Source organism: Crotalus tigris, unplaced genomic scaffold (genome assembly GCF_016545835.1).
Source record: "Crotalus tigris isolate CLP2741 ecotype Arizona unplaced genomic scaffold, ASM1654583v1 scf7180000024338.4412243, whole genome shotgun sequence".
Lineage (NCBI taxonomy): Eukaryota > Metazoa > Chordata > Lepidosauria > Squamata > Viperidae > Crotalus > Crotalus tigris.
Genome location: NW_024100508.1, coordinates 3,199,664 through 3,213,281, shown reverse-complemented (window position 1 = coordinate 3,213,281; position 13,618 = coordinate 3,199,664). Strand labels below are relative to the sequence as shown.

Genomic DNA, 13,618 nt, shown 5'->3' with positions numbered 1-13,618 from the left:
CAGCACTTGTCAGGCTGCATCATATAGAGCCAAGTTACATAAGGATGTGAACGAGTCTGGAATAAAGGGAAATTGTTTAGTCTAACTGTTGCTTTCTTGCTTTTTCGAATCGGCTTTTGCACCAGAAAAATTTCATGCAAGCTTGGGTAACGTGTACATGGATGGGATATACATGTATATGGATGGAGGGAATAAGAGAGTGTCTTTCTTATGTCTTTCTTAGGATGTAATGGCTCTGTTGTCTGATTTTCATTGGCTAACAAAGTGTATAAAGCAATGCTACCAACTTTCTGAGACGTGACACTTCTGGACGTGACTCTGCCAGTGTTCCAGATTGTTGGCCATCCAGCTGCTTAATTTGATCAAATAAAGTGCTGCTTGATCAAGAAGTCTCTGCTTGGGTTATCTGATTAGATTGATACGGTATCTCAAGTTTAAGTAAGGGACTGGGATCTTACAGGTGAGAAACTGGCGTTTTTTCCCCATCTGTCCTTCTGCCTCGGAGTGGAAGAGATCAAAGTGATTAATCAAATATTTTGAACTGTGCATTCTTGCCAAAATTGTTCCCATTTCTAAATTCCAGGCAAACAGCTTGCCGTGCAGAGTTGAAGCTATGGTGCTGATCAGAGTTCTAGCAAACCTTCTGATACTACAGCTTTCTTATGGTAAGAGTCTGGACAATGGAGTAAGGGGTGGACGGAGCTTTAGGTGTCTTTTTCGGTTTAAATCTCCAGTTACAGGAGTAAACTTGCATGTAATTATTAACTGTAGACGTACAAGCAGGTCACAGGTAGAGAGTGGGCGAAGAATGCGCAGTTGGTGTAAATGGGGAAGACCATTGCTGTATTTGTAATGATAGTATGAATTGATACATTTATTCATATCAGCAAAACCAGGCAGTTAAAAATATATAATCCAAATATGGTCAGTTTCCTTTCGTGTTTCTATTTATTTGGCAACTGACTTCAATAGAGGAAGATAACCTATTAATTAATATAAAATGCATTGAAAAAAAAAGTTGGGAGGGGGTTTTCAGTTGGCTCAAACTATTTTTAGTGAACCAAATACTAATATTATCAACTTCCCATAGAGTAAATTCCATTTTCATTAATCTCTTCCCCATTTCCACTCCTTATGCCCCCTATTCTCCCCATCATGAAGCCATATATTTGGCTTAGCAATGCAGTACAGCAAGATCAGACTCTGGACCAAATGCTTCTAAATGTCCATCCTTTTTAGAAACTCATCTGAACACACTGGCACATGTTAAAAGTGAAATTCTGATGCCCTTTCTCAAGTGTTTGTGTGTGCATGGCTTTTTTTGTCATAGAACGCCCAGAACGGAGTTCTGGCACCTTTTTGGGATGGAACCTTGTAGGATAGGCAAGGCGTGTGTGAGTTCCGGCATCTTTTATTTTTACAAAGAAGCACACACACACACACACATACACATTAATCACTTAAGATTCACAGGTAGTTTACCTACATGGGCATAGGCATATATATGATTTGCAAATAATCCATTTTATTCTACTAGTTTGATGCTTTGTGTCCCACAGTCATCTGTTACCCTCCAAAATTAGTGTACTGATAGAAACACTACCAATCAAAGCGATTCTGTTCTACTCCACAGCCAAACACTGAACGTTTTTGGTTTCTTCGCAGCACAAAAGTCTCCTGAACTGGTCACTGGAGGTGATGAATGTAACAGAAATGAACATCATTTCCTTGTAGCCTTGTATGACCCTGACAGGTTTCTCTGTGGTGGGACTTTGCTCAAAGAGGAATCGGTGCTCACTGCTGCACACTGCGACAGGTGAGGGTATTACAGAATGTGGTAGGGTTGAGGGAGTTCGTGTTTAGATATCCAGATTTTTTAATAAAGTTTCTGCTAGTTTTTAGTGACTTCTCTGTGCATTTTGAATGAATGTTATGCTGTTACTGTTATTGCACCTCACAATTATATCTTGAGGAATGCTGTTTATATTTATGGTTGAATTTCCATCTTCTTCACCATAGTATTCATATCTTTCCTTTTTTCTGGGATATAATAATAACAAGAATAACAAAATCTGGAACATTATCTGAATACCATCAACATTGACAAAATCACCACAGTCAATTGCAAAAGGCAGTCTTACTTGGAACATCCTGTGACAATCCCTTTAATACCATGGAACCACAAAATTTACCTACCCCAGGTCCTTGGGAAGGACTTGATAGGTAGATAAAAATGCCAAATCCAGTCTAAATATCTGACTGACTGCGCAACTAACCAGAAAATTAACCATATGCTGCCTGACTCTGGAGGTTTGCCATAAGAAAATAAATAAAAAAAATCAGTAAAAGATAAAAGATAAAAAGATGATGAAGTGAGAGGCTTCTCTCTCCCTTATCAAAGGCCTGGGTGAGGCACTACATCTTAATACCTCTTCTAAACAAGAGCAGAGTGGGCACCATCCAGATTTTGTTTTCGTATTTATCTATCCCACCATCCTTTGAGATAGGCTGGGTTGAGAGAGGATGTGCGCAATACAAAGTCATAACATTAGTACCGTAACCACATGGGTTCTATCTTTAACAGTCATTTATAATTTATAAGTGCAACATTCACTCAATACACATCCATGTCAAGAAAGAGATGGATTCATACTATGTGCAGAGCTTTTTAAATGCTAAACAGCACACAGGTGAATTCATGCTTGAAGTTTTTGCATAAACAATGGAAATAGCTTATTCAATCAGCTTGAATACATTTCTTCAGTGAACCTAGATCTCTAGGACATTGACTGTATCTCTTCCAATTTCTGGCAGGTTTTCCCCCCAAACACAGTAGGAGAAGGTAGGTTATGGCCCTTTCTTGTTTGGTGCTAACGATCCTGCTTGAGGGCTGAAATGAGATCAAAGACCATCCCAAGTAATATAGAGTTTACTTTAAATTGTTGTTGTTAACTTCTTGTTTTTCTTGTAGGAGAAATATGTGGATAAAGCTTGGTATGCATAGCAAAACTGTACCAAATGAGGATGAGCAGACAAGAGTCCCAAAGGAGAAGTTCTTTTGTCTTAGTACCAAAAACTATACCCTTTGGGACAAGGACATCATGTTGATCAGGTTGGACAGTCCTGTTAACAACAGTGAACATATCACGCCTCTCAGCTTGCCTTCCAGCCCACCCAGTTTTAGCTCAGTTTGCCATATTATGGGATGGGGCACAATCTCACCTAATAAAGGTAGGGATCTCTGTCTATACTCTCAGACCCAGCTTTTGATGTAACATCAACTAGGTCTAGGGTCCCACTATGTCACCCATGAATATTGGAATGTGGATGGACAATGCGATTCCCTAAGATTCCATTTATTCATCAGTTCCACACCCACAAGGAATAAAAGAAATAAGTAAGGAACTGGCATGCTGTATAGCTGAAAAAAAAACCCTATAGGATCAGGTTTATTTATAGCAGTGCTGTTGGGAATCAGAAAAGTCCCATTACATGGCAGTCTTGCCTGGCTTCATTACCTTTAATAATGGGGTGTTTTGTGAATGGCCATGGCCATTTTGGAAATGGAGAAGTCTCCCGCGGATGATGTTTTCAGAGTATATTTATCTCCTGCTCTCAAAATACCAAATATGAACTCAAAAACGTGATCTATCCTTGGATGGATATAAACTCTCTGTGGATGGTTGCAGAGGATTTCTTCCTTCTATGTCCTGGTGTTACAGTGGTTAGAATGCAGTATTGCAGGCTATCTCTGCTCCTAACCTGGAATTCAATCCTGGCGGGGCTCAAGGTTGACTCAGCCTTCCATCCTTTTGAGGTTGATAAAAGGAGACCTCAGATTGTTGAGAGCAATATGCAGATATTGTAAATCACCCAGAGAGTGCAGTGTATAGGTCTAAGTGCTATTGCTATTGCTAGTAAGGCCATGGAAGTGTTACGTGCGCTCTCAGCTTTGGCTTATGGTCATCCACACATTCAAGTCTGCCAAGGTAGGTACATCTTGTAAGCCCACCTTGTTTTCTACCGAGGTTTCTACCAAATAGGTGTAGTTAGAACAGACAAGTCACACAGCCGTTGTCAAGAGCTGGGAAATAATTAAGGACTCAAACAAATAATTTTCAACTAACTACTGAGGCACCACAGGATTTTTGGAATTCATGGAGACCCAGTGAAAAGTTCTTGATTTGTTGATTAGCTGGGATTGGGGTTTATTCCATATTCTCAGGCTCAACTTTGTCTGATTCAGATGACATTTTTCTTTTGTTTCCTCACATTTATTTCCATCTCATCTGTCCTCCCCAAGGGATCTTTTGGACAAGATTCCTGGCTTTTTGTTCTTGTACACAATACAAACCTATGTGTCTCCTTCATCTTCAGATATGGAAGTTTCAGTATGCTGGCTGAGGAATTTTGGGAGTGGAAGTTCACAAGTCTTAATGTTGCCAAGTTTGGAGACCGCTGTTCTAGGTCATCTCCAGGGGATGTGAGATCAGTTCTGTGACTTTTGAACTAGCAAAAGCCCCACTAGTCCAACAAGGCAATCTTTGCATAGAGTGCCAGAGAAATTTGAGAAGCCTTCAAATGCCCATCAGCTGATTTAAGACCTATTAATATCTTGACAAAAAACATTTAACTAAATCTGTTTTTCCCAGGAGTCCCTTTGAACGGCTTTGAAAGACAATTCTTCCTATTCTAGGCAGTGAGATCAGCTCCACTGGTGGAGACAATGGAAATTATAGGTAAATTGTGAAAGGTAGAAATGTTTTGACAAAAAACATTTAACTAAATCTGTTTTTCCCACGTATCCCTTTGAATGGCTTTGAAAGACAGTACTTCCTATTCCCAGGCAATGAGATCAGCTCCGTTGGTTGGAGACAATGGAAATTTTAGCTCTATGCATTTAGGTGGTAAATTGTGAAAGGTAGAATTTTGCCTATTTTTTATTTTTTTTCAGAGACTTATCCCAATGTTCCTCATTGTGCTAACATTAACATACTCGATTATGAGATGTGTCTAGCAGCTTACCCAGAATTTGGGTTGCCAGCAGCAAGCAGAACATTGTGTGCAGGTATCCTGGAAGGAGGCAAAGATTCATGTAAGGTAAGATGATCCGTTTTAAGACAGACTCCTAAAGGAATGATGCCAAATTTCAAATCTATGACAGAGATCTAGCCTTGAAGGCATCTTGTAGAAACATACAAAGTTACGGCTTTTTCTAACTCAAGTGCCTTCTAGGTGCCTGGATTTCCAGACTTCCCAATACTGGTGATTCTGGAGGGGCAATCTCAAGGAGTTAAATTCTTCTACAAGGATCCTGGATTGGGAAACATCAAAGTGAAACATTGGGGGCTATATGTAAATGGACGATGGGAGGGAATTGTTTGCTTCACTTCCCATTCATAGATACGGTAGTAATGTTTCATGTTTGATTTTTCTCAACAGGGTGACTCTGGGGGACCCCTCATCTGTAATGGACAATTCCAGGGCATTTTATCTTGGGGGAATGATGTTTGTGGTTACATACTTCAGCCTGCCCTCTACACCAGGGTCTTTGATCATCTTGACTGGATCCAGAGCATTATTGCAGGAAATACAGATGCAACCTGTCCCCCATGAAAACTTTTGAAAAAGTTAGGAGGAGAAAATGTAACATATTAGTACATCTCTTCTATATCCCTAACCATATCCAACTACATTGGAATATATTCCCAGGCAGTAAGCTTTTTTTAGATTCAAATAGGACTGCCTTTGGAGTAAGAAATGCTCAAAATAGTGTTGCAAGGATAATGTCCCATTTAATTTCAGTATCAAACAATCTCAGTAAAATGGAGGCCTGTTTTAGGGTGAGGTGCAAACTTTTCTGACTCTAAAATGGACCATTCCAAATATTTTAACCTCTGAATATCTTTCCATTTCTGTTTACGTCTGGGACAGTAGGGTCCTTGATGCTCTCTGAGCTTGTCTTCTTGCAGATGTTTCATTACCCAGCTAGGTAACATCATCAGTGCTAGAATATTCTCTTCTATTAATACTTCTGTGGCATTTATAATACACTCATATGGAGTCATGCGGTCACCCCACAAACATATCCATATACCCGGGTCCCACTGTGTGTAAAAAGGATCCCAGATTAACCACCACTTCCCAATCACTAAATAGAATCTTTTGGGAATCATGTTTTCATGTAAATTCTCAAGTATCCATAGCAATAAAATCATATAAATCGTTGCTCGTTTTCTGATCCTTTGGTTTTGCAAAGGAATGGCAGCATTTGACCAACTGGGCTTAAAAGCTGAAAAAGCTCTGACCTGGACATCCAGTTTTGCATGCTTGAAACTGAGTAAGGCATTTGATCTTCTTTTTTCTATTCTATATTTAATTTCCTGGAAAAGATCCCCAAGAAGCAAAATACCTCCAAAAGGCAAGGAGGGGGATTTCCTCCCCACCCTTATACTAATGGAAGTGGTGAATTAAGCTTTTTATGGAGCATCAAAATATATGGAAGTGAAACAAATATAAAACCTGAAATTTAAAACTCAAATCTGAATATATCTAAAATTGTTGAGACTCTCATTCTATAGATAATTGGTCATTTTGAAAATTAGAAAACAAATTGATGCTAACACCTAGTGGTGGATGCAGACTATAACAGTTATGACTTTAATATAAGACTTGGCAAAACCTGGGAAATGCTTATCTGTGTTTGTGGCCTTCAAATCTCTGACAAAAAAAGGGACAATAATCTGGGCTGTAGACAAAGAGAATTATAAATTTCAGGAAAAAAATCTTTTTTGAACTATTTGGATTACAAATATCTATTTAATCGGGACTCTAAAGCTATTTGCAGAAAAAATAGAAGAAGAGAAAAACTGAAATTCTTGGCCATCGTGGATCAGAGACATGTAAAAAGAATATATCAAGAAAACATAAATACTCTATAGGTGGAGATACATAGTATACTGCAACTAATTCAAACAACAATGATTTTAAACCACAAAGAAATCCAAAATAACTTTGAAAATATAAATCAATCTATTTCCAAGTTAACTCTACAAAAAAAAAAAAAATCCCAGAAAACAACAGAGAAGGAGCAGATAAAATAGATAAATAGATACAAAATTGAGACAAGGAAACATGATGTAATCCCAGTGGGGGGAAAATCGCAAGAATTGGAAAAAAACATCTTATCCCTTAAGACTGCAAAATAAATCTGAGGACAAGAAAACAGATTGGATAAAATGGACTGTGGAGATGTCAGGAACATCGGAGAGTAAGGAAATGATCAGAGAAGTGGAAAGAAAAATAAACAGATTTTCAACAAACATGGAAAGGCAGAAGCCCTGTACAAAGGCACTTCATCTAATTTACTTTTTATATCTACACTATTTATGAACATATGGAAAAATCTTTTGATTCAGCAAAATACATTGTTTAAGAAAGATACCGAGCAAAGGAAAAAGACCAAATGAAGAAAATAGATGATGGGACCTACCAGAGAGAATACTTTAAAAAGAAACATTTGTTTGAATATGGTTAAAGAAATAGAAAAGATTTGGAATATATACTGTATGTCATTCTAAGAGGGATGAATCCCCTAAATAATATAGTATGCTTTTCCCCCTTTTTTATTCTATTTCTTGATATGAGTAATATAAAAAGTTGAAATGGCTTAGATAAAGGAAATGTTTTAGATGATTATAATGGATAAAAGAGTTAAAGGACTAAATGACTAGATGTATTAAATGGAGATGTCATGGTTCCGACTAATGAAACACTTCAAAGAACTTTCAGGCATGTTTATCCTAAAGCCTTTATTACCAGTGTTACAAATTGACGGCATATCATGGAGTTTTATGCCAGAATCTGAATTCCTTTTGCTGGCATCTAACTTTTCTTGCTAAACCCCTTTCTTATCTTGCAGTCACAAGTCACATCTTCCAATTAGCCCAGAGGGCAGAGATTTTCTTCCATTCCTTTTCCTGGGCTTTTATTATTTCCTCCCCCTTTTTTCTGTCATCTGAATTAACTCTAAAAATACCAGACAGTTCTGCATATTTTGTCAAAGCAAGAATATTCAATATTAGCAGCATTGACAGGATTTTTAATATTTTTAATTATGGTTAAAAAGAATAAGAAATCTTGGAAACAAATATATATTAGCTTAGGAGGGATATATATTTTAAGTAGTATGTTATTTTTTATGTTTCTTTACTCTAGCTCTCCTTTCTTCCTTTTTTTCACTATTTTATCCCTCGTAAAAGTGTGAGATGATTCCTATGGAAAAAATAGAGTTAAATTTTTAAAGGTAATTAATTTTTGACAAAATCTTAACCAGTAAGAATACTTAGAATCTTTTGGAGAAACAAATTTAAATAAGGACTGTAACAGGATCTATGATAAGGCAACCAGAATGATTGGATATTTTGCGGAAAAGAGGAAATCAATTAAAACTATTAAGTGGATTATGGATTATAGAAATTGATTATAGAAAGTGATTGTTTTACAAATGTAAACCTAGACAACACAATGTTCAACAATTATTAAGTGATTTATGTTTTAAAAAAATCAATAAATTACAAAAAAAAAAGAGAAAACGTTCTGATCTGGTGGAAAAGATACTACTAGAGTGGGAAATTGGAAAAAATATTCTGAAGGACAGCAATGAAGCTCACAATTGCTTAGGTTCATATAGGTCAGGAAGCCATCACCAAACCAACCTGTTTGATCACTTAATGCAATGTTTAAAGCCAACGGACGTTTGTTCCTACCATTGATGGATTGCTAGCAGAGATCAGATCATTACATAACCTAAACTGAACTAGGTTTGATTCTTCTATTATTGAGAACTCGGCTTCATCTTAGGTAGTCCTCCCTTGGCAGTCCTTTTAACAGGACTCATTCTCAGATAAGTCTACCTTGGTCCTTCCTTTCATCTACAAACCAAATACATTGTTCTTAACCTGTTTAATTCAATAGTATGCAACATAGCAATAATCATCTTGGATACATTTTTGACCCAATGAGGACAGGAGCAGTAAGGGCTATTAATCGTGAACGCTTCCAAGTTGGGGGAAGTACGGTCCAACTATCAGGTGCAGGGGATGCCCTCATTTCTTGCTTGTGAGTACTCCAGAAGTATCTAGTGGGCACTGCGAGAAACAAAATCTTGGATCGAGATACATTTGGGTCAATCTAGCAGAGCTATTTATGCCCTGTTATCTAAAGCAGGGGTGAGAAGCCATCAAATAGAAAAGAACTGTATATTTAACTTTTATTAACATTTCATGTAAATAAACTTAAGTCATACTGAGTGTCTGGCCCAGCTCCAGGAAAGCTGCATCCCAGTAGGCCATTCAAAAACTAAGCAAATCTGTTGAGCCAGAAAAAAAGCTCCTGGATATTTGCGTTGTGCAAACCCAGACAATGATGCTTATGGCCCAAGACTACAAGCATAGGTTGTATTTTTAGCAATGGCTAAAGGAAATCAAACATGGGCAGGCCAAGCAACCAGTAGCCTTGCAAGAAGTGCTTTTCCCCCCGCCAGTTTCTTTGAATGTAGTAAGACTGATATGAAAAAAATGGAAAAGAAACTCTTAAGAATATGAATATATGATATTTTCAATCAATATGTAAGAAAGTATCTTTCTTCCTTGCACCCATCCAAAAATACCCCTGTTTCTTCATGCAAGTAAAAGCATGTCTAAAAACATGGTCATTTTTTTACAAGGCAAGTGGTCTGTTTTCCAGTAAAAGGCATTGAGACGAAGCAGGAGTAACAAACAGTCCTAACTTTATTCATGTTACAACAGAACCAAAACAAAATGTCGAGCATGCCTTTTATTTCCCCCTTTGCAGGGCCAGTGCCAACCAATAAATGCAACGTATTTCTCCCACCTTGTGCATGCGCACAAGGCTAGAGACAGCCTGTCTTGTCTCGGGCATCCACGTGGCCTTCACGGGCCTTCTGCAGCCTCCTACACCTGCTGAATGACTCAGCAGGCCCGTGACATAACACTCCTCCCCTCTTATTTCAAAACACAATACATTAATATTACACAGATAATATCCTTTCACTCCTTTATCTCTCCCACAAGGATATTTACTATTGTGCATGATTATAACTGAACACTTGTTCTTTTGAGTGTGTTCTGATTTCTAAGTAACCTTAACCCTGTCCACATACTGACAGGAGTCTTACGTAGTCCTGTCAGTGTTCAGGTGGACCTCTTGCTCGCTCTGACTTTCTTGGAGGGGTTGTGATGTCCTGGCCTGCAAACTCTCCTGCCAGGCTCAACAGGCCAGGACTGTGAAGCCCCCTGGACTCAGGCAACCACCCATGCTGCTGACTGGCTGGATCCTCTGAACCCAGACCAGAGTTCTTTGGTGGGGTGGAATTCCCCAAGTCCACAATGGACCCCTCTTGGGAGCACTGTCCCTTGAGCCCAAGACCAGCAGATGGATTGGCCTGAAAGACCAGTTGTGAGCAATGTCCCATTGACCCGGTGCAAGAGACAGGAGTGCCAGAGTCAAGAGCCGCCTCCATGGGAAGACCCCTTTCTAGTGCCTGGGAAGTTCTGCTTTTGCAGAGATACTGTGGTCCATGATCGTAACCGTGATCCTCCTCCCCCCGAGTGCAAAACCAGGAGCGGAAGTGTGGCTGGGACGTCTCCAGCGCAGTTGGTCGATGTGGCGATGGATCACCCGAACATCGTCCAAGGTCACTTCGTATGACAGTGGTCCAGAGACCTTGTATACCACAGCTGTCACCCAGAGATGTCCAGACCCATAGTTCCTTGCCAAGACCGGATTGCCCATCCGAAGTCTCCTAGGTGCCCACGGCTGTGACACCTGTGAAGCCACCCAGTCTGGGTGAAACCTGTCCAGTTTAGTAATGAGTCTGCGACGCCAGCGGAGTTCAGCTGGGCTTTTGCCAGTAGCTGTGCAAGATGTTTTGAGCTGGCACAAAAGAAAGTCAGGCAACCTGTGATGCCAATTGCCATGCTTGATCCTCTTGAGAGCATCTTTGGTTGTGCATACCATACACTCAGCTTGTCCACTGGAGGCAAGATGAAAAGGTGCTGACGTGGCATGATGGATCATGTTGGCCGGTAGAAAAGCCTGAAACTCACAAGAAGTGAATTGGGATCTGTTGTCAGAGACAAGGACATCTGGAAGTCCATGAGAAGTGAAGGTTCCTCTCAACACCTGGATGGTCCTGGCAGTAGTAGTGAAGGAGACAGGAACAACCTCTAGCCACTTGGAATGGCAGTCCACGAGAAGAAGGAAGAATTGCCCCTGAAAGGACCCAGTGTAGTTGATATGAACCTTCAACCAAGGGGCTTGTGTCTCCTCCAACCTATGTACAGGAGCTTGAGGCATTTCTGGCCTAGACTGCTGGCAAACACTACACTCATGGACCTGGGCCTCGATCTCTTTATCAAGCCCAGGCCACCAAAGATGGCTGTGTGCAAACACCTTCATCCGGACTATTCCTGGATGTCCCTCATGCAGAGAGAACAAGACTCTAGTCCTCAATGAGGCTGGGATGACTATCCTGCTGCCCCATAGGACACAACCCTTGAAGGTGGCTACCAAAGATGACTGCGCCAAACATGTTCATCCGGACTATTCCTGGATGTCCCTCATGCAGAGAGAACAAGATTCTAGTCCTCTACCCTGCTACCCCATAGGACACACCCCTTGAAGATGGATAACTCATGCTTCCTCTTCCAGAAACTCTGGAACTCTGTGCCAGGACACATGTCTGGCCATCCTGACAGCATCCATGTCAGCATGGGTGTTAGCTTATGATCAGTGGCTGTTTCTGCAGTCAGATCCCTAGCATTGAGGGGACACTCAGTCAACTCCTGAATGGCAAGTATGTGATGAGCTGGAGCAGGATCTGACTCCACTAGTTGAAGAGCTAACCTGCTGAGGCCATCTGCATGGCCATTTCTTTGCCTGGTTTGTGAACCAGTGTGTAGTCATATACAGACAGGAAAATAGACCATCTCAGCATTCTAGGAGAGATGATGTGTGGGGTTTGCTTATTGGTTTGAACAACCCCAACAGTGGCTTATGGTCTGTAAAGACAGTGAAATGGGGGCCATAAAGAAAGTCATGGAATTTCTTTATGCCAGCCACTATAGCCAAGGTTTCCCTATCTATCTGTGCGTAATTACATTCAGCAAATAATAGAACAGTCCTAGAATAGTAGGCTATAGGGACTTGTGTCCCATCAGCCTTCAAGTGGCTCAACTCAGCCCCAATCCTATAAGGGGATGCATCACAGGCTATGCATACAGGCAATTGCTCGTTGAAATGCACTAGAACTGCATTTGAAGATAGGAAGGCCTTGACCTCTGCAAAACTCCTTCCATGGACCTTTGTCCACAGCCATGGAGCCTGTTTATCCAAGAGCCAGTGTAACAGCTCAGCCACTGCAGCCTTGTGAGGGAAGAATGAATGGTAAAAGTTTAACAGTTCCAGAAAAGCCTGGAGTTCACTTTTGGACTTGGGACTTGGGGCCTGCTTAATTGCTTTAAGCTTAGATTCAGCAGGGTGCATGCCTTCAGCATCAATACGGAATCCCAGAAATTCTGTGGAAATGACTCCGATTTTACATTTATCTTGCTTTAGTTTTAGCCCCACTTGGCGGAAATGCAGCAAGACAGCTCTAAGCCTTTTTGCCAGATTTTCAGATGATTCCCCAGCGATGAGGACATCATCAAAGTACGGGCAAACACCTGGAATATCACAGAGCGTTCGCTCCATCACACACTGGAAGATGCCAGGGGCTACATTAACCCCAAACTGCAGCCTTTTGACTTTAAATGCACCCCGGTGTGTTACAGTTGTTTGAGCCTTTGCCGTTGCCTCATCAACTGATAATTGTTGATAGGCCTGGGCCAAGTGAAGTTTGGCAAAAACATGCCCTCCTTTGAGGGAGGCCTGGGTGTGGCTCACCACTGGCAACGGGTATGAGTGCTGCTGCAATGCTTTGTTAAGTGTGCACTTATAGTCCACACAAATTCGGACTTCTCCATTGGCCTTCAGTGGTGTTACTATGGGGGTTTCCCATGGACTGCAGTCCACAGGTTCTAAAATGCCCTGCTGGAGCAGCTTGTCCAGCTCTGCATTAATTTTATTCTTCAATGCGAAGGGCACCCATCTAGGCTTAATCCTAATGGGTGCAATGGCTGGGTCTAAACGTAAAGAAATGGGAGGCCCTTTGTATGAGCAAAGCCAAGCTCTGAACTGATCACATCAGCAAACTCCTTGCAAACTTCTGCAAGGCCTGTTGTTTGCAGACTGTGAAGTCCAGTCACTTGGATTCCAAGGGCCTCGAACCAACTGAGTCCAATAAGACTCGTATGATCACCCCCAACTACCACCACATCTAGCAACCCTTCAAACTGCTTACGCTGCACCTTGAGTGTGGCCTTCCCTTTCATGCTGACTCTGGAATTCTGGAAGTCAGTGAGAATTAAATTTGAAGGCCGGAGTTTAACTCTTAGGCCACTTCTAGAACAAATCTTTTTGAAAGTATCTAGAGAAATGATCAATAAAGCAGACCCTGTGTCCAACTCCATCGATAAAGGAACGTCAATGTGAAGCT

General features: G+C 40.7%; 2 protein-coding genes across 7 annotated transcripts in view; both read left to right on the top strand.

The window, feature by feature from the left end:
• LOC120300114 (snake venom serine protease 2-like) overlaps window positions 1-13,618 on the top strand; it is a 326,022-nt gene that overhangs the window by 217,019 nt on the left and 95,385 nt on the right. The gene's annotated exons all lie outside the window — the stretch shown is intronic.
• Window positions 4-6,228, top strand: LOC120300125 (snake venom serine proteinase 4a). 4 transcript variants are annotated; one of them, XR_005554547.1, is made up of 6 exons: window positions 5-460; window positions 584-665; window positions 1,666-1,816; window positions 2,972-3,112; window positions 4,653-4,739; window positions 4,955-5,097. XR_005554547.1 is itself a non-coding variant. In XM_039325737.1 (6 exons), exons 2-5 carry the CDS (start codon window positions 614-616, stop codon window positions 4,694-4,696), a joined length of 507 nt encoding a protein of 168 aa, XP_039181671.1. In that variant the 5' UTR covers window positions 8-460; window positions 584-613; the 3' UTR covers window positions 4,697-4,739; window positions 4,955-5,097. The 4 variants fall into 4 exon arrangements, 3 of the variants coding, with proteins under 3 accessions (XP_039181672.1, XP_039181671.1, XP_039181670.1); XM_039325737.1 differs by having other exon boundaries at window positions 8-460; window positions 2,972-3,231; XM_039325736.1 differs by lacking the exon at window positions 4,653-4,739 and adding an exon at window positions 5,443-6,228 and having other exon boundaries at window positions 19-460; window positions 2,972-3,231; window positions 4,955-5,100.

Coding starts and splice junctions, on each gene's coding strand:
- LOC120300125 (XM_039325736.1), top strand. CDS start 614: ATGGTGCTGATCAGAGTTCTAGCAAACCTTCTGATACTACAGCTTTCT. Junction 666..1,665: donor GATACTACAGCTTTCTTATG/GTAAGAGTCTGG, acceptor GTTTCTTCGCAG/CACAAAAGTCTCCTGAACTG. Junction 3,232..4,954: donor CACAATCTCACCTAATAAAG/GTAGGGATCTCT, acceptor ATTTTTTTTCAG/AGACTTATCCCAATGTTCCT.